The sequence below is a fragment of the Temnothorax americanus genome, unplaced genomic scaffold (genome assembly GCF_048541705.1).
Source record: "Temnothorax americanus isolate GAGA-0224 unplaced genomic scaffold, ASM4854170v1 Scaffold18, whole genome shotgun sequence".
Lineage (NCBI taxonomy): Eukaryota > Metazoa > Arthropoda > Insecta > Hymenoptera > Formicidae > Temnothorax > Temnothorax americanus.
The window spans coordinates 1,835,223-1,854,554 of NW_027509318.1; the positions used below are offsets into that span (position 1 = coordinate 1,835,223).

At 39.5% G+C, this 19,332-nt stretch overlaps 4 protein-coding genes across 6 annotated transcripts; 2 read left to right on the top strand and 2 right to left on the bottom strand.

Annotated features, from left to right (window-relative positions):
• The first annotated feature begins 1,259 nt into the window (after nucleotides 1-1,259).
• On the top strand, nucleotides 1,260-4,602 carry LOC143896139 (uncharacterized). 3 transcript variants are annotated; one of them, XM_077403736.1, is made up of 6 exons: nucleotides 1,260-1,379; nucleotides 1,562-1,923; nucleotides 2,449-2,613; nucleotides 3,427-3,612; nucleotides 3,710-4,003; nucleotides 4,350-4,602. In XM_077403736.1, the coding sequence occupies exons 2-6, from the start codon at nucleotides 1,857-1,859 to the stop codon at nucleotides 4,451-4,453; spliced, it is 816 nt and encodes a 271-aa protein (XP_077259862.1). In that variant the 5' UTR covers nucleotides 1,260-1,379; nucleotides 1,562-1,856; the 3' UTR covers nucleotides 4,454-4,602. The 3 variants fall into 3 exon arrangements, 2 of the variants coding, with proteins under 2 accessions (XP_077259862.1, XP_077259863.1); XR_013256565.1 differs by having other exon boundaries at nucleotides 1,267-1,379; nucleotides 3,710-4,161; XM_077403737.1 differs by having other exon boundaries at nucleotides 1,267-1,379; nucleotides 1,562-1,998.
• Nucleotides 4,603-4,741: 139 nt separating this feature from the next.
• Nucleotides 4,742-7,835, top strand: LOC143896143 (U-scoloptoxin(20)-Cw1a-like). Its single transcript, XM_077403741.1, has 3 exons — nucleotides 4,742-4,883; nucleotides 5,433-5,548; nucleotides 7,441-7,835. Exons 2-3 carry the CDS (start codon nucleotides 5,515-5,517, stop codon nucleotides 7,638-7,640), a joined length of 234 nt encoding a protein of 77 aa, XP_077259867.1. The 5' UTR covers nucleotides 4,742-4,883; nucleotides 5,433-5,514; the 3' UTR covers nucleotides 7,641-7,835.
• On the bottom strand, nucleotides 7,445-10,661 carry LOC143896137 (uncharacterized). The gene is made up of 5 exons (XM_077403734.1): nucleotides 10,418-10,661; nucleotides 9,605-10,034; nucleotides 9,347-9,520; nucleotides 9,093-9,274; nucleotides 7,445-8,450 (listed from the first exon to the last, which is right to left on the bottom strand). Exons 1-5 carry the CDS (start codon nucleotides 10,500-10,502, stop codon nucleotides 8,308-8,310), a joined length of 1,014 nt encoding a protein of 337 aa, XP_077259860.1. The 5' UTR covers nucleotides 10,503-10,661; the 3' UTR covers nucleotides 7,445-8,307.
• A 587-nt stretch (nucleotides 10,662-11,248) lies between these two features.
• On the bottom strand, nucleotides 11,249-19,041 carry Wapl (cohesin release factor wings apart-like). Its single transcript, XM_077403703.1, has 11 exons — nucleotides 17,858-19,041; nucleotides 15,158-16,893; nucleotides 14,637-14,885; nucleotides 14,233-14,481; nucleotides 13,887-14,111; nucleotides 13,576-13,798; nucleotides 13,220-13,435; nucleotides 12,936-13,115; nucleotides 12,456-12,544; nucleotides 12,225-12,326; nucleotides 11,249-12,128 (listed from the first exon to the last, which is right to left on the bottom strand). The coding sequence occupies exons 1-11, from the start codon at nucleotides 18,039-18,041 to the stop codon at nucleotides 11,979-11,981; spliced, it is 3,603 nt and encodes a 1,200-aa protein (XP_077259829.1). The 5' UTR covers nucleotides 18,042-19,041; the 3' UTR covers nucleotides 11,249-11,978.
• Nucleotides 19,042-19,332: the final 291 nt, after the last annotated feature.

The following is a 19,332-nucleotide window of genomic DNA, read 5'->3' on the forward strand; positions in this document are numbered from 1 at the left end:
CTCAATCTGAAGTGATTCTGAAGCGTCGAGTGTGTCCCATTTGAAGTAAAATCGCGCAGTCGACTTCTCTTGTTCTTATTTTCGATTTTCGAGCCTTTCCGGAATTTCCGGAGATTTTCTCTCGCCGCATGCGCGAAACAAAAATAAAGGAAGCGTCCCCATTGACCACAGCCACTCTCGCAACCCCCGATGCCTGGAGTTTTTCTCCTGAACCAATCATCAATCATCAATCTGATTGGTTCAACCGCCAAACCTGCCGCCATTATGCGCGATGCGCTTCACCTGTCTATTTATAGATGTATTTTTGACGATCGATTTTTGAAAATTCAGGTTAGGTTAGGTTAGGTTAGGTTTCGTGTTGTATAATGGAAATTTGAATTTTTTCAAGCTCGCGTGATTCAGCCAATTTTTCGAAACTCTTCAAATAATTTTCCGAAATATTTCTTAATTTAATTAAACAATAGTATATAACATCAAAACTAATATACATGTTGTATTGTAATTGATATATATTGGGTTGGCCAATAAGTCCGTGCGGTTGTTTACAGGTAACATTTATAAGTAAAAAACCGCATAGTATAATTAATTAGGAAATTTTATATATATAATAAAAAATCAAATGACGTGTCATGTGAATAATTTATATTTGAAAGTGATATTGATTTACAAAAATTTATGAGGTATAACCCAAGACTTTCCCATGTGCCACTTTCAAAGTTAACAGTTCACAGGTATTTTTACTTCCCTACAATCGACTTGTACTACGTAATCGCAGCTTACGATATAATTTCATGCTGCAATCGGAAACCAAATTGTCGTGTAATTACAAAATAAAATTGTAATCGTCGACAGCGATTCATACACCGCTTAATCTTGTTTTCATCATACGTTAATTAACATAACGCCTCAATTACTTTTATTTTTCTTTTCGAGTGTTGTTCGCATCTACACAATACATTATGAACATGAAATTACGAACAATATTGTATATTCTACATTTTAATACACATTATCGTCTAAAGCGAACTTTACCTAAAAGGTTTAAGCATTGCGTGATAATCAATATAATGATAATATTCATAATTTCTTGCTGTTTCTTATATTTATAGTTATATTATAAATACATTTTTTATTTATATATATGAATAAGAAATTAATATTTAACCAAAGAGCGATTTTAAATTCTTTTAATGTTCACCAAAGAGCAACTTTAGACTTTAGACATTTCTCTGAAGAGAATATCTATCCGTCTCTTTTGTCTTTCAGACTTAACAGAATAAGGTGTTCACCGATAGTTCACGGAGAATAACGAATCCCCCGTGGAAACCGGACCGACCACTTGTTGTAACTTCCTTCGTCGCGGCACACGACTATACTTTGTAATTTCATTAATTTTACTGTATTTTAATTAGGTTGATTTAAGATTCCAATGTATTTGCTTCGTTAGGCTCCGCTTTTTGGCCCCGTTAACTATATTTAATTTATGGAGTTCGATTTTTTTACGAGTCTATTTGACTTTAGTTTAATTCAGTTCATTAATTTTCTGCGTTTTTTATTTTAGAGAGTCGATCAGTGTGGACTTTCAAGAGGCTTTTCGAATTGTGTACACGCGCTTTCGCAGGAAAGGTCAAAATCTCTTCTTGATTTAAGTATCTTCCATCCAAATCCGGATTTCATCGCTCATCCCCACGCGACGACCGAGATGCTACGTCGGTCAGGTGTGGCGGAACGTACGTGTGTAGGGCACGAGGGAGGCGATACATGACGCTGCGCAGAATCCTATCGGCTATGGTGTAACATGAGTTAGCCGAGCCGTATTTAATTGTGCACCAGTGTGAAAAGGGACCTTGGAAAGAATGCCGTCGTTAGCACGCACGATCTCGCCCTCGTTAATCGTTCTCCTAATATTCGAATGTTACCCGGGTGAGTGATTCGAGAAACGTGTGTAAGTCACATCCGCGAACGATTCGCCGCGGGATTCACGCTCCCGTTCGAACGGCAAGTGCTGCGTAAACTACGTCCGGATTCGCAAGCGTTCCTCGATTCTCGGCGGAGCAATATTCTCCTCGATGATGCGCGACGTATAATTCTCGCCACCTGAAATAATTTCCATTAGCTTTTATCCGACGCTCGTTAACTTCCATCCATGAAAGTATCCTATTACTTATTTCCTTCTAATTTTCGGCAAAAATTTCAAGCACTGATTATCTCGCGTCAAACCATGTCGCGGTACGAGCCAAGAAATTGTAATTCTAAAAATAAACGCGGGATGAAAATTGTGCGACGAGCTGAAAAAGATGTTAGAACTTCGGCGAACGACGGTTGAACGAACGATCGTTTTTTTAATCAATTTTACTCATCGACGATTATTGATTCGTCGTTAACGAACGACGTCGCGACTCGAAATCATGTCCGCTTAACTGTATTGCCGAAAAAAATGTTTTACAGGGGCCCGCGGTACCTCGATAAAATCCTTGGACGTGCCGCTCGCCGTGCGCAACAGCACCGGACCGATGGACCTGATCTGCGCCTACGAAGTTGACGAAGACGAGAACGGACTCGTAATCAAATGGTTTCACGAAGCGTATCAGATCTATCAGTGGATTCCACCGAGTAATTTACACTTTCACCACCTACGCGATCTTATTATAACTTACAACGTTGGCTATGCGTATTTCTGCGCGTCATTAAATTTATCTGAGTATCGGCAACTGCGTTACATCGGAACTGTCGCGAGGGACGTCGCGAAACGACATTTGGATGTTTCGAAACGACACGCGGATCGACCCGTGAGAAGGGAAAATGTCGCAGCTCGAAGTTATACAGTGCGAGACTGCAATAAGCAAGAAAATTAAAACGCAAGTCTTTTGAAATACCGTGCGCTTCGTCTCGTCAGAAGGCGCGTGAAAAAATACTTTGATGTTTAACGAGGTATTTAAGTTTGTAGAGCCTATAACTTTTCGCGATTGCGGTTTTTAAAAGAGATGACTCAATTCTTTCGAGTTGCGTGAGATACTCAAGGCCGAATTATTAATATACTTTAATGTAGATAATTTAAGTGTTATCATTTAAATTTTTAAAATACTTTAATAAGTATTTTATATTAATTAAGTTATTTAATTACTTAATTTATAGCTATATGTTTACAAAAATTTTACTAATAATTTTTATAAGAAATTTAATAATGATATTACGTGATACGAAGAGTTGCAAAATAATTAAATGATAACTTATAACATTTTCTAAATATAATGAGACGGAGATTTATCTTGATTAATCTTTTATTTAAAAAAATTGTGAATTTTCTATTCCAAAAAAATTTCGCTTATAAATCCCGCTTGATGAAATTCTGCTCCCTAAAAGTATAATCCTATATTTCTTCAATCTAAATTCGACATGTCGTAACGAATGCATTTATGTCACCAGTGCCGCCACAAGATATCGGAATCATCGAAGGACTCGCGGAATATCCAGCTGAAAATCTGCAGGATCCGTATTCGCGTTCGGTGATACGATTGACGACCGTTACGATAGACATGACGGGAGAATACATGTGCGCAATCAGCACGTTCCAGGACGAAGCGAGCAACTCGACGAGGATGATCGTTTACGGCAAGTTTACGAAGGGATTTTAGCAATGAAATTTATCCGGAACGTCAGCCTGCCGTCACAATGGATCGTTCACGCTGATTGCCTTTTCTTTTTATAGTACCAGAAAACGATATGACGGTGCGCACTTACCCCTACAACAAGACTCACGTGAACTTGACGTGCGTGGTTACGGGCGCGCGACCACGGCCGTCCTTGAAGCTCTACGTCGAGGGAATCGAGAGCAACGATCGCGGGGGCGATTGGGGATCCTCGACGGACTGGTACAACGGTGATTCACGAACGTCGCTGGCCGTCGTCGTCGAGGACACGCTTGACCCCGCCGTTGTCGAATGCGAGATGTCGATCCCGGAAACGGAGTACAAGCGCCGGGAACGGATCGTCTACTACCCCAGTTCGAATCGTTCCAATGTGACAGACACTGCACTTTAACACGAGCGTCCCTTTGCCGTTAACTTAACTCTGCGTTGTGTCGGATTATATACTTCCAAACTGAAGAACAAGGAGAAATAAAATAGGAATCTGCTTTGTTATCAAGATCGTGGCGGCAAAGTATATTTTATATTTTTCTAACATCATCGATAAATTATAAATATTAATGTAGGCTCGACAAAATTTATTTTTTTAGCAATTTTGTTGAGAGTCAGGCGTGATAGATTTAAACACGTCTAAACTTTTATTTTTAATTCGTCGAGTAAACGAGACGTTTATTAAATGTACATTCCTTCCGTATGTTTCAGCGCAATTACTACCCTATCGCACAAATGTTTCACAAGGGAGGCACTACGCGATGTTGCTTGTCGATATCCTTTATATTACCATTCTTAGATTAATATTCACATAGAATTAAAGTAGACTGGTTTAACCGCAAATTGTGCTCCGGGGAAATAAACAGGTATATTTAATGTACTTGAATTTTTGAAGCTCGAGCATCGACTCTTCTAGTTCTAAAAAAATAATAAAATAAAACAAATAAAAGCACTTTATCTTAAATTGATCGTCTATTTAGCCCGCTTTTTTATTTTCCCAAAAGTACAATGTAGGATATACGTCGCTCGAATTTAATATGGACTTGATTGTCCGATTAACTTTAATAATTAACATTCGCGATTTAATGTTCTGCGTACAGCGGACATTGCTATATCGAAACGACGAAGCGTTTGCGTGCGTTGGGGGTGGGAGAGATAATCTTGGAAAGTGGGGATGATACCTAGAAAAAAGTAGCGGTACCCCTCAAGATTATCATTCGCTTCCCGGCACTCACCTGTGAAGGGGTAAGTAACCACCCGCAGCGGAACTCTCTCTGAATAATTCATACCGGTTTGTGACAGTATCTTTCTTAATCATCGCTAAATTCGAATATAATTTTATTATATGTATAATTATCAAAATTATTTTCGATTTTCTCATTTGTAACGCTACTTCTAACCTGATAATGTGTTATACGTCGATAAAAAATTTGTTAACACTTTTTATGATTCCTAAGATTATGTAGCAATTGAATCTATTTTTTATTTTTATACGTATAAAAATAAAAAACGTATACTTATCTTTGTCATATGGAGTTGAAATAATCGCGTTAATAGTATCATCAATAAATATGCATTTATTAAAGGTGCTAATGTTCTAATTAAAGTTAAAAATGCTACGACTCAGTAAAATATAATTTGGGAAATACTCATACACTCGTGTATTAAAGTGACATTATTCAAGACATGCGTTACATTTTACTGAAATTTTACTAACAAATAATAGCGTCGTTTTCACAAATCTTTGCTTGTCAAGTTGTCACTAACATTATATTTTCATTGTTTAAAACACAGCGTTCACATCCTCAACTGAAGTCATCAGGCTTATCGTCGTGCCGAGTTTGTCGTCGCTCCTAATCGCGAATACTTCATAAAAATGAATCACTCTTGGATGCTACTTTTTTTCGCAGGTAATGGAATCTTTCTTTATTACGTATAACTTATTACACGTATTCTAAATTATCTAATATGCCTTTTTATTTTTTCTTTCCACGTTGGTTATCCATTATTATGTCAACGAATATTTTTATTCATTCTATTTGAATATTTGAAAGGTTTAAAATACTCTTTACAGAAATTCTACCTGTTTTACGTTGGTTTTGTTTGTAGGAAATTCTAATTCTTATTTGAATAACTGCAATGTATTTATATGACACATCTATCTTGTTTTTGATACTTGAAGATGCGCTAAACAGGATTAATATTTTTTATTTATTAATTGCGTACGTACTTAAATATTATTTAAAATTTTAGAAAAATTGTATATCAGATAAATCTATTTTTCTTTGTGTGATTTTTTATTTTACAAAAGATTTTGATAGAGGAGACAGAGAGAGAAAGATTCTTGCAGTAATATACACGAATTTGGGCCGTTTTTAATATATGATCACATAATATCGCGCACAATACTTAATTGTTGCAATAAAGTGCGCTAATAGCTGACATTTCCAAGGGAAGCTAAGTGAAGTTAATAATTGCGGTATCTATAGCTTTCTTTTGTGTTTACGGGATAATCGGATCAACCGTCTTAGCACGAAGTGGTATCGCTGGATTTCACGTTTGATCTCTCAGAAACAGTGAGCTATTGCAGTGCAATTTACGCTAAAAATAGTTTTCTAATCGTTCAATGCCTTCGTATAATTCACGATATTTAAGACACGATGGAGTTAAGCGATTTTGTAAAACTGACCTGACGGCGAACGAACGAGACGAGAATTGTGTCTTACCGATTACTTGAAAACACATTAGAATAAGATGTCACAAGCAGAGATATACAAAGTAATATTAAAATAAAAGTACGATATGTATATTACTTTATCTTCAGAGAAACAAATTGACAAACCTTAAAAAACGTAAAATATGCTCTTATTAATATTTCAGTATTATATTAGAAAGCAATAATTCTGAACAGTTAAATTTTTACAGTTAAATTTAAATTAAACTATGTGTCGCGTGTTGAAGTAAATTAAAAATTAAGTAAGTTACAATTTTGAAGCTTTATCTCCTCGGCATATTTTGTTTCTGCGCCTCAAAATTAAATAATACTCATAAAAATACTTAATTTTATTTAGTTATTTAAGTTTTTAATTGTGCAAAAGTACTGATATATGACTCTTATACTTTTCTAAATATAGTTAAGTTTTCTAGAAAGATAATAAAAAAAAGATAACAATGAAATTCTTTTTATATTATAAATTTTTAACGCGTCAATATATGAATGTATTTTTATGATACGGAGTTATTAAATTAAGAAGTTGTTCGCTAAAATGATCAGCTGATATTGACAGCCCAGAATAAAAATTCCGAAAGTTAAGGAAGTTCCGTAAAGATATGCATTGGCCTGCATAATACGATAAGTTGTAATTACTTGATTGACATTCATTACCGGATATCGACGGCCTCCTCTCGTCACATCCATAAATGCATCGCGTTGTAGCATACTTGCATTTATATTGAACTTCTTTTCGCGCTTTTTTTACAACTTTCTCCCTCGTCCATTCGACGTGCGATAAAAATTGTGTTTCTAATTATTGATCATCTATATTGGAAAAATTCAGAAATATCTGCAATATATGATTGTTTTTAGAAGAGCATGTCAGTTTATAAAACATATAAAATAATAAAAGAATAATAAAAGAAAAGAAAAGAACATGTAAAAATCATTCTACTTAATAATGCATTGACGATATGTGTGTGCTACATCATACAAGATTTATTTTAAAAATAGAGAAAGCAATGGCGTGTGTAACTGTTAATTTATGACGATTTTCATCTTTCAATAATTTTACTTGTTTTATCGCAGTGTGCGCGCTATGGAGTATCGGTGAGACCGTTCCCTGCGACCAGTGCGGACGAGAATGCGCCGACATATGCGGTACCCGGCAGTTCCGCGCCTGCTGCTTCAACAACATGCGGAAGAGACATTCCGACTTCTTCGGCCTGAAATTCTGGATGAGACCGCGGAGATACGCGGTCCATTTTTACCCGGCCTACGACGCTTAATCATCGCACCGTTTACACAATTATGGAAAATCCCACGATATAAGCCAGTTACTGCTCAATGTTATTTAATCCATGCACACCGTTCGACTAAAGTTACATGTCGCCTTTAATTTCTCCTATCTCTCCCCTTCGATAACACGCTTGTCGACTTGTCGATGCTCGTAACTAAAATTAAAGGTATTACCCAGCAGCAGACACTCGGATATTATTCTTTGTGCAGTACAAAAGTCTCTTTCGTCCGATTTTATACCCAAGAGCGCATTCTCGATTAGATAGCGTCTTCATTGAAAAATTATATAAATTATATTATCCTTTGGGTTTTTACATTTTCTTTTTGTCAAGCTGTATATCATATTGTTTAAACATATACAACTTATTAACAGTTTAAATATACATATACAATTATATTATAATCTGACATACACATCATGCACAGTAGGATGGCCTCACGTTATGCAAATTATGTTAAAACTGAATACTGTTGCACAAATTTCTTTGATTTGCACACAATTAAATTACTTTATTTACAATTATGTACAGCTCGGCAGTTTTATATCATACAAGTATACAAGTGTACTGAACTATTGCTTTGACTTGCACATTACTAAATTAATATTGTTTAATTAATATTGCTATTGCAATCACATGATTAGATTTACCTTCTATATTATTTTCTATTCTTTTTCTTTCTTTTCCTTTTTGGTTCCTTTAGGCTTCCCCTCTCGTTAGTATCCGTGTGTTTACGTTTTGTCGTTATGGACCTATCATTTGATGGAAGGCTTCTCTCAAAAGCCTCTCGATCTATCACTTCTACAAGATAGAAATTAAATGGTATATATTAATTCATAGGAAAAAATTTATTTTTGCCTATTCGTCTGTACGTTAGCTGTAGTATACTGCTTTTAATTTTTATCAAGTTTAGATTTAAATATTTAATTATTTATGTAATGACAGAAAAAAATAAAGACTTGAGATATCAAATTAAGTTGCTTTAAAATAGCCATGCTTTGGTACAATAATAACGCTACGGAATGAAATGAAAGTACTTGTCAAAACTTCAGCTCTAGAAAAATTTTTAAAAAATTACAAATTATGATACTTTATGACAAGTATTAGTTCATTACTATTTACATGTAAAATTACAGCAACATATGTATTTTATATGTAACAAAATGGTTTCTCCGTTGCTATCTGTTATTCTACGTGTACTTTTATAAGCGATCATAATGATAGCGATTATTTTTATCAGGTATATTTGATCTGTGTGCTGTAAATAAAATATTTCTTTCTCGCCGAAAGACGTAACGTTTTTCTTTTGTTAAAAATGGTGAGATAATTTAATCTAAACTTGATAAAAATTCATTTACTTCCTCAAATCTTGTTTAGTTTTTACATTGTATACATGTATATTATACAATAAGGATACTTATAACCGCTCTAATCGGTACATACCTCCAACATCATTATTCGATACCGGTTTATCTTCCAATTCATTATTTGTCGAAGCAACGCCGACTTCTGTCAGTCTCGAGCCACCAGTTTCTTCATCAGGTATGACAAAAGTTGTTTCAGTATCATTACATTCGATCGCAGGTTCTCCAAATATCCTCTGCCAGGTTTGTGACTTACGTTTGCTAAAGTATCATAAAACGCTCAACAATTTGTTCTATATCGCGAATCAATGTATTAAGCAATTATAAACATACCTCGTCGTATCTGTATCTAGCCAGTCCAAACAGAGCCATGATTTTAAGTTGCGCGGTAAGCTCTGATCTGTCGGAAGCCAGGGTTTTGCACCGACATACTGAAATTGTTCCGCACATCGATACAGCTCGTCGTACCATTTGCAACATTTCTTGATCGTACTCCTCACGTGGAACCTGCAAAAAAATGTATTATTACTGTCCGAATGAAAAAGAGAATGAGATATGAACTTACAAACGAATCATTTGTAAAGGCAATACCAAATTCTGCTCGTGGTAGCATAAGCGACCAGGGCAACGCTCCACGCGTGGCCCAATTTGATTCTAGCCCTCAGAAAGTGCGAGGCGTGCCTCGAGATCTCTTCCATTCTGGCCATGAGCTTACCGAAGCCCTGCGTTCTCACGAGCACGTATTCCAGAATTTGTCGGCTCGGCAAAACGTACCGCCCGTCGTCCGTTTGGAAATCGGATCGCAAAGTCACGTACTCCTTCGTCAGTGACATGTTGTAATAGTTGAGCAACGCCTTGTTCAACTTGATCATGTACTTCAAGCCCTTGTCGTTTCGAAATTTGCTCTTCATCCGATAAATCAAGCGGCTCAGGACCGCGGCGTTCACATGCAGATCGCTCATCGATTCCAGATCGTGGACAGCCGTGGTCAGTGCGGCCTCGAATCGAGTTACGTCCACGCCTAAAAGCGAAAATTAACCAATTACCCACAAATGTACTTTAACGTAATTATATCATTAGCTTTCGCAAGCCGCGTTAGAGAGCACAGTTCCGAGCGACAAATATATTGATTCGCGAATATACTCCTTGCATCGTTCTGTCTCTTGTTCCTATCGTGCTCTTTAATTTTCTATCTCGTTTTTTTTACGAAAAGGTGGCAACGAAATAAACGTTTATTTATTGAATCATAATTACTTGAACAATGAAAATTTGTATATCATTGTCCTTATTGTAAAACAATCTTGGTACAGGCGGAAAAATAAAGCTAAACCACGCTTGGCGGGGAACGCGCGAGGACCACGTGCCGCGCCACGTGCACGCAAAAATAAATAAAGACAATTGTACCCTTCTTCTTGGCGTCTAGCGGCCCGATCTGCCACGTTGCGTATGGCGGCCGCTCCAAAACAGACCGATTCCAAATTGCGTTCATTTTCACGAGATTTTGCGGTACAATTGTGTTTCATATATACAAAATCGCGTGGTGCAAAACGACGCGCGACACTGTCGTCGGAGAGAAAAGCGGGCTGAGAGAGGCCATCCCGCATCCCGGTCCCGGTCTTTTTCGTCAATTTTCGTGTGTTCCGACGCGCCGCCTGAGAAAGTGCAACACTATTACGTCGTTTCGCTCGGTAACCGCACATGGTTTGCGTCCGTGCTAATGGTTCGTGTCCGAACTAGCCGCGCTCGCGCGGCGCTCGGCAAGGTTCGAGCGAGGAGAGAAGAATAAAGTATATATTAACTATACATTATCCTTACAAATTTTAATTTTTATGTTTATTAATTGCTGCATCTTCGCGGTTTAAAAAAAAAAAAGATTTGTAACAAGCACATAAAGAAAAAACAATCAGAAATTAACAAGACCACGTTTTGTTGCAATTGATCCTACGTAAACGGGACAAATATAATCATAACATATTTAAAACGTATATTTAAAAAAGGTATTTTATTCTACATATAGATTCTTCATATATGCGCCCCGCATAAACGAGACGATTTTACTACAAATGTAACAACGTATGACGTGCGTGTCCCGCTCCCTTTAGTCCCTTTAAATTTTATTGTATAGAACGCGTGAATATCTCACATACTCTTCGCCTGGCGCCAAACCGTGTAATCCGTCTTACGTTTGTATTCAACGCTAAAATGGGATTATCCAATAATTCGAAACTGCGGATATATAAGATACAATTATAATTTATAAATTTACATTTACAAGGCTTATGTCATAATATAATTTTAATATTAAAAGAACCTTACACACATTTAAAAAAAAAAAAAAAAGAGAAAATAAAATGCTATGTTGAATTTCAGCCGGTCACAACGTACAATGTGACTAATGCTAGTCGATCACTTGACAAGTTTTATAAAACGTATTAGACACTTTTCGTCATTTTAAAAATCGATTGTACAACGTTAAGATCTCGGATCTCGTATACAGAAAGTAAATCAGGTATAGGCTGGCAAGAAGCTCATCGTGTCATTCTTCTTGACAGTCTCTCAAGTTTTAAAAAAAGGTGGTTGCTTCGTTAATTCGAATTATTAGTGATATCGTGTAGTCAATAAACGATACAATTGCGATAAGTGCCCTGCAATTATAATTACAAGATGTGTCCCTATACATAATTCAAAGCTATCCTATATTTTAGACTTAAAAACTAGAATACAAGCTAGCTTTCCACATTGCAAATAAGGAAATAAATCGGATCGATAATAATAATAATGAGAACCTACAACAATAAATTACGTAAGTGAATAAATATGTATCAAAATATATGAATATGAAACAAGTCCATCCATATTGAAATGAAAAGAATTTCTTTTTCGTCGGACAAAAAAAAATACAACTTTGGCTCTTCGCGTACGCCAGATGAAAGAAATGCTGTCAGGTGTGTACATAACATATCGATCAAGATGAAGTTAAGTCAAGCATCGTGTTGGTGTCCTCTAACGCTGGCAATGGTAACTCATTCTTCTCCTCCTCGATTCTGGCATCCGACATCTTTAGGAACTTGATTACCTTCTCGGTAGCGGCGATTCCGCAACTACTCACTTCGTTCTGCGAAACGAAACATGCGCGTGAATAAAAGTTGCCACGCATTTTCCCAGGATAAAACGGAACGTAATGCGGGATATTCTACAACGGGATAATTACCGATGCCGTCAGATTCATGAAGTTGAAGAACTTTTGAAGTACAGATACCATAGTGGCGAAGTTCTTGTCCGGTAGTCTACTTCGTACCAGCGACTCGTACTCCTGGACAACAGAAACAAAAATTTACTAAGAAAAAAAGGCCCTTGCTCTTATTCCTTAATGTATTAATGGGTGAGATGTGTAACACAGGAATTAATCGTACTTTTCACTTATATCGCGTTTAATCTTTACCTTGTTATCCATTATTAAGTATCCAAGTAACAGTACTACGTATGATCCGATCAACGTATGCTCCATATGTCGTCCAGCTTTCTGTAATACTGTGAAATAGCAATCATAAATCACAAATGCATCTGAACGTTCTAATAAAACATATAGATTATATCTCGGACAAAACATAAGCATATTGGACTTTCTTTTCGTTTAATAAGATTTCTAAAAATATCTGTCGATTGTGTCTGATGTTAGATGTATATAAGAATTTAATTTTTTTTAGAAATTGTATTTAATAAATAAGATGTATACACAGCGATAAATACAGTATTTTTTTTTTACAATTTCGTCAAAATATACATTGTTAAATGCTGACTTGTTTAAAATGCGCGTATTATGCATTATTATTAATATATAACAAACTTAGCAATATTGAGCAATATTGGAAATATATAAGAGAGATATATATGCATGCGCGGAAGTAAACGTAATACGAACATTTTGTAACGGTCTCTTCGATAAATTCTTCCTGAGATTTAGTAGTGGTCGATACCGTTTCCGTTTGCTCGGAATCTTTCTTTCCGTCCAGGATCGCGTCCGTTTTCTGTTCCTCGGCACGCGCAAGTTCCTCTTGTTTGTAAAACAAATCGATCAACGACGCCACGCCGCTTTCCTCCGCTGAAATTATTTAGATAGAAAACAACGGTTTTGTATTTTTACGATCCACGTGCGCTAAAATTGAAATAGTGTCAATCAAATCAATCAAAGCAAGAAATACCTACCATCAAAAATATTTTCTGACGACGGAGGTGCCTTGGAGTCAATGAGAAGTTGCTTGTTATCGTCACACTGCTCCACCAAATTTATCAATAGGATTAATGCCAACATCATCATGTCAAACCGCTTTTCTTCCGGGAGTGATTCAGGCACGCGTAATAAAAGAAACAAGCTACAGTCCAAAACGCCAACTTGTGCGCCAACTGATTTGCTACCAAAGGCTGCGTAAAAAATACGTTATTAGGCTAAATTAATAATGAAAACACAATATAATCAATGAACGAGTAAAAAAATCGTAGACAACTACTTAATTTTTCACTAATAATTGCAAAAATTGGTAATATCGAGAAAAAAATCTTACATTGTCCGTTAAACCGATGGGTCAGATTGATGAGAACTTTAATAATTGCAAAAAGACATTCTCTAACAACAGCACCGGTAGAACTTTTATCGCTTGGATCTGTTGTTGGATGAACGGGAATCTCTTGTCCACATAGATGATATAAACTAGCTAACGTGCTTACTAATACTCCTTCTCCGTACTTTAATAAATACACCTGATTCTCTTCGTTCATATGAGTTACCTAAAAAGAACGTAATTTCTCGTCGTTAGTCACAGTCTTCTTTGTAATACGGCGAACGTAATATCGGGAGGGAAAAAAGAGCACTTACATTTTCTAAGACGCGTAAACATCTGTCAACTTTACGTAATTTGTCTAATAAAGGATCTGTCCAGCCAGAGCTTAAAACATTCTGGCTGTTAATATGACGGTGACATTCTCGAATCGTCTTTACAATATGCTCCAAACCACCTAATTCTCGTAATTCTTCTTTGAACCATTCTCCAGCGCGCTTCGACGTGAGACTCAAGAGTGTCTCCATAGCGAGCTGACCAACCTGTTAAAAGCGGCGTATTTTCAAATTATTCGAAAATAGAAACAAAGGTAGGGTAAATCGCGTACGTATGTACAAAAATAAATATGAATGAATACAGAATGCGTATTAAAAAAATGCTTACGGTGATATTATCTAGATTTAGATGCTTAGCGTGTCCTTGAGCTTGTATATCGGCGCATAACTGACGCACTTTTTCTTTGTTTTTCAGTAATTCAGCATGACTGAGACCACAATCGTCAAGAGCATCCTTATGGCTGGCATCAGATTCTAATAGACTTAACATTAATTCCAAACAATCGCGATCAAGATCCATAGCCAAACGATCTTGACTTAATACAAACATTACTGTAGCTGTGCATAGACCAAGACTCTGCGAATAGTAACAATAATGTCAACAATAATGTAATTATTATATTGTATGTTAGAAAATCAAATGAACAAGAAAAGCATTTATACAACATGTAATGTGTACGGATACGTGGAAATGAATAGAACTTTGTGTCGTGTGCGAGAGAGCGTCTATACCTGATCTTTAGTTGCATCATGAAGAGCTTTAAAAAACTTGGCAACAGTTCCATGAGCACGCACGTGCATACGAAATGCAGGAGCCATACATTTACTTGCTAATCGTATGGCTGAAAGGCAACGAGTAGCATTCGGATTATTCTCTCTCAAAGTGTCCAAGATATATTCCACGTCGTCATTAAACTCCTGGAATTCTCCACTTTCTTGTATCTGATGAGCTTTCTTTACATTCTTTACTACAGTATAGAACTGCAAGGCAAGGTAAAAGCTAAATAAATATATGCGTCGAGTCGAAATAAATCACCTGTACAAGGTACGATTACAATGCATTTTTTTACACGTATGATTCGATGTCTTATATAACTGGAGACGGGAAATAATCCCGCTCACTAATTGTAATTTATAACAAGAAGACTTTATGAAAATCTTTTATCAATAAAATCCCTGTATCATAATAAATCCTCCAAAGAAACAATCAATATTCCAAGATATAATGACTGTATCGTTCGTAGGGTACTCACCCCTTTAACTTTTTTGCCGCAGCGAACGCTCGTGACCATGTCGGCCTCGTCTTCGAAATCCGCATCGGCCGCGGGATAAGTCACGACTCTCGTCAACTGCGAGGGCTCGAACTCTTCCTCGTACGCCACCGGTCCGGCGCTGCTGGAACCGGACGCGGTGGTCGGCGTGCTGTTGCCGGTGTTAGGCGTATCCGCAGCGGTGGACTCCTTGTCGCTGTCGCACCACTTGTGCTTGTACAACGCCCGTCTCTTGTTCCCGTTCGTCGCGCCGGTCGAACGGCTCTTGAAGATACTGCCTTTCTTGGCGGCGGGCTTGGTCGACGAGACGCTCGTCGACGGCGGGTCCGAGGTCTGCGACTCCGAGATCGTGCTCGTCACGCGCAGCGCGATCTCAATCTCGGCGTTCCCACTGGCACCCTCACTGTCGTCACTACCTGAAAACCAATCCTGATCGACCAAGGTCTTGGCCGCGATCTCGGCCGTGGCGACGGTCTCGGTCGGTCCGCGTGTAGGTAGCTCCGGCTCCGATTCGAGATCAGGCTCCGCCTCCGGCTCAGCCTCGGCTTGCTGCGCGACCACGACCGGCTCGACCGCAGCTTCATCGGTCGGGATATCTATGGAGCAATGTTGTTCAATTTGGTTCGCGACGCTCTCCGGCGTTGCCTCTTCCGCGTTCTCCGTATTGTCATTGTCATTGTCGTCGGTACCGGCGGCCAAGGCTACCGGTGGTGCTACTTGCGGCGACGGTGGCGATGGTGCTGGCGGCGATGGCGGTGGTGGCGGTGGCGGTGGTGGTGGTGGTGGTCTCGCGTCAGAATCGCTCGACAGTATATCGATCAGCTCTTGAGTCGTGGTTGGCAGTGGCTGATCGCGTCCGATCAACGGCTCGATCGTCGGTTTGGACGAATACGTTGAGCTGCAGTCAGTCTTAACGATGTCGTAATGGGAGATAAGGGTGTTATTGGAGTCCGTCACCGATTTTCGCAGCGTCAGCGAGAGGCCGGAGCCGTGCGAGTTGGGGGTGATCGGTGTCGTCGACGGCGGCGCCACGACGGAGGTCGTCGCCGTCGTGTCCAGATGCAGATTCTTGGCGCGACTACGCGTGGTCCTACGCATGTCCGAATTCTCCAACGGGATCGACACGGTGGAGACGACGGGTTGATGCGCACGCAAGGATCTATGATCGGACTTGAGCGTCGTCTCCGTATTGAACGTCTTACGTTCGACGTCCACCTTCGAGGGACTAGCGAGGGGAGTGGAGATCCTGTAGGTGTCGGTCTCGGGCGACTCCTGAGCGTCCTGGTGCGCGTCCCCGCAAACTAATCGCGCCGTACCCTTGCATATTCTCAGAACAATCGGCGGTTTGCTCTCCTCCCGATTGGGGGTATCGGGCGTACCGGTGCTATCTAAAGTTTCTACTACTTTCTTAATTGGAGTTTTTGTTACAGCCTGCTGTTGCTGCTGCGGGGGTTGCTTCGGAGCACGGGCCCTCCCGTATTGCGAATCAGGTACTTGTCTGTAAATTGCCACATCCTGGCGAGATTCTTCCACCACGGGCGGGACATTTCGGCTCTTGAAGAACTTCTTCGGCTTGACAACCGCCGGGGACGCGTCCGACTTGTTGTCCGGGTCGGTCTCGAAGGAGAACGGATCCTTTCCGGGATTCACGCGATTCTGATTCCCATAATCGAGTTTCACTCTCTTCGCGCCAAAAGTATGTATATCATCTCTCCTCCCTGAAAGCGGAACAATCCTGCAATGCTGAACTCAATTCGAAATACTGTGTTACACATTTTCCCGCCGTTAATGACTACCGAAAGACAGTATTAATTTAAATCAGAGTTCTTCTAAATAGAGAAAAATTTTGATTAAGGAAAAGCGTTTATGTATTAATATGACAAAATAAAATATGCATTTGTGCATAAACAACTGCAGTATAAAGTACAAAAATCTTATACTTTATATATAATATTGTAACTGTGGAATCATTCTATTAAATTTTCAAGATTCTAAATTATTAAACTCCGCTGAGAATAGAGCCATTTGGTATATCATTGCCATTTAACGTTGAAATTATATCATTGGCGTAAGATCAACAATCGATTGTGCCAGCTTCTAAAAATAAATTCTGTCAATTTGTATCATTTTTACGTTGCGGAAATAAATTATGCCTGGCCACAACTTTACGATACGGATTAATTCATAGGATTTACAAATATAGGAAAAACACTAACGTCCATTTCCATCGATGCAGATTAATTTTAATCTTGGTTTAAATTACATTTTGTCTTTTTCTAATTCTTGGAACTTAGATAAAAAGATAAAAAGTAAGTTAAACCGAGAATTAAAGTTAATCTGCATATTGGTAGAAATGGAGCATAAATCTGTTATGCTCGCGTTACGATCAAGGTTACGCATTAGTAGCTCAATGCCATAATTCTTTCCAGATACAAAAATTTCGCGCATAATTATAGATTTACAAATTTTCCTCTCTTCCAATTGTAAACATGGCACAGAGATTCATCTCCAAATATTTAAATGTAAAAAAATTTGACAGTCTCAGCATGGTCAGCGTATAGAGCCAGAATCTAATTGTCGTAACGCCGTGCACGAGATATTTCCCTTCGCGATAACAGGCTTGATCGCCAGGAAAGCGCTGTCGCGGCCGTCGCGACGTAAACAGCGCGTAAGGTTGCGTACCGTTGATGTTCGTGCTCCTGATGGACGTGAAGGACGTGATGCCCCATTTGCCGACGGTGCCCGCGGACTTGGCGGCGGACGGCCGGTTGCTGTTCTCGCGGAAGAGCTTGTCGAACTGGATGCTGCCGGGCGTTACACTGCTGACCTTGCGGCTGTAGGACTTGGTGTAACTGCGGGACGTCATTGTGCGCTCGTCTCGTGGTATCTCTTCGGCATCGCAGGGTATGATACGGCGGATAATGACGCAATCTAATTTCCTCGTGCCTCGTCGATGACGGAGGCGGGCTGCTCAGGCTGCTGCTGCTGCTGTTGCACGCGCGCGCCGCGCGCTCGCTCGCTCGTTCGCGACGAGGGTGCCCCGCGAGTGCCTCCTACGGGGGGACATCGACGGGGGGGGCGCGATGAGAGCGCGATATTACCGCCTACCCCCCTCGGCGCAGAGATCCGGGGGCCCCGAGGATTCAGCTGCGGCGGGCGGCGGTGTCCCGCACCGAAACAAACGCCATATTCCGAGCCGAGCCACTCCGACGCGCACGGGGGACGAACGGGGCTTTCTCGCGCGCTCGCTCTCTCTCTCTCTCCCTCTCTCTCTCTTGTTCGCTCGGTCGCTCGCTCGCGCGCGACGCCGAGACGACGAAACGAAAGACGAAATTCGATTAACGATCGCGGAGCGATCCCGGTCGGGCGCCGAGCGGGCACGTCGCTCGCGGTACTCCCTCGGCACTTACTGCTGACGCCTCCGCCGTCGTCACGCCGTCGCTACTCCGCTTCTTTTCCGCCGCTCGGCTACCATCAATTTCTCAGACTCGTGGGGATTATTAATCATCAACATAGATCTCGAGCCATCTGCCGATGTTTTTCGTAATTCGTTTCGGGATTTAGATACACGTACAAGAGGAGGTGTGCATGTTGTACATATATATATATATATATATATATGTATATGCGCGGGAGGAGAAGGGAAAGGAATGGAATTGTCACGTACAGTCACATACACAGTGCGCGGAGTCACACGATGTCTCTTGCCGGTCTTGCCGTCTTCATCAGCAGATGACGCTCCGTCTCGGCCACCCTTATGGAAGGTTCACACTGGTTCACACTGCGTCCACCGTCCACCTGCGTCCGCGGTCCGACGCGGTTCTATTGGTCGTATCGTTGCGTTGTGAGAGTCGTAAGTGTCGTAACTCGTGAGAACGCGACCAATCACAGTCGATTATTCTCCTGAAATTCGACAAAACGCCTTTGAAATAAGAAAATTAAAATTGTGAAGTTTTCAAAAAAGCTATAAAGAATTTTTTATTTTATCACCTTCTCTTTTGCTTTTCTTTTTTTAATAACTCATTTACTTAAATCTTACTCCTAAACTAATTTAAAAAAATAAAATTAAGATAATTTTTAAAAAACTAATTACAAATAATTCTTGGAAGTTGACTTTTTCTTTTCATGTTGGCGAGAAAAATAGAATTAAAGATAAA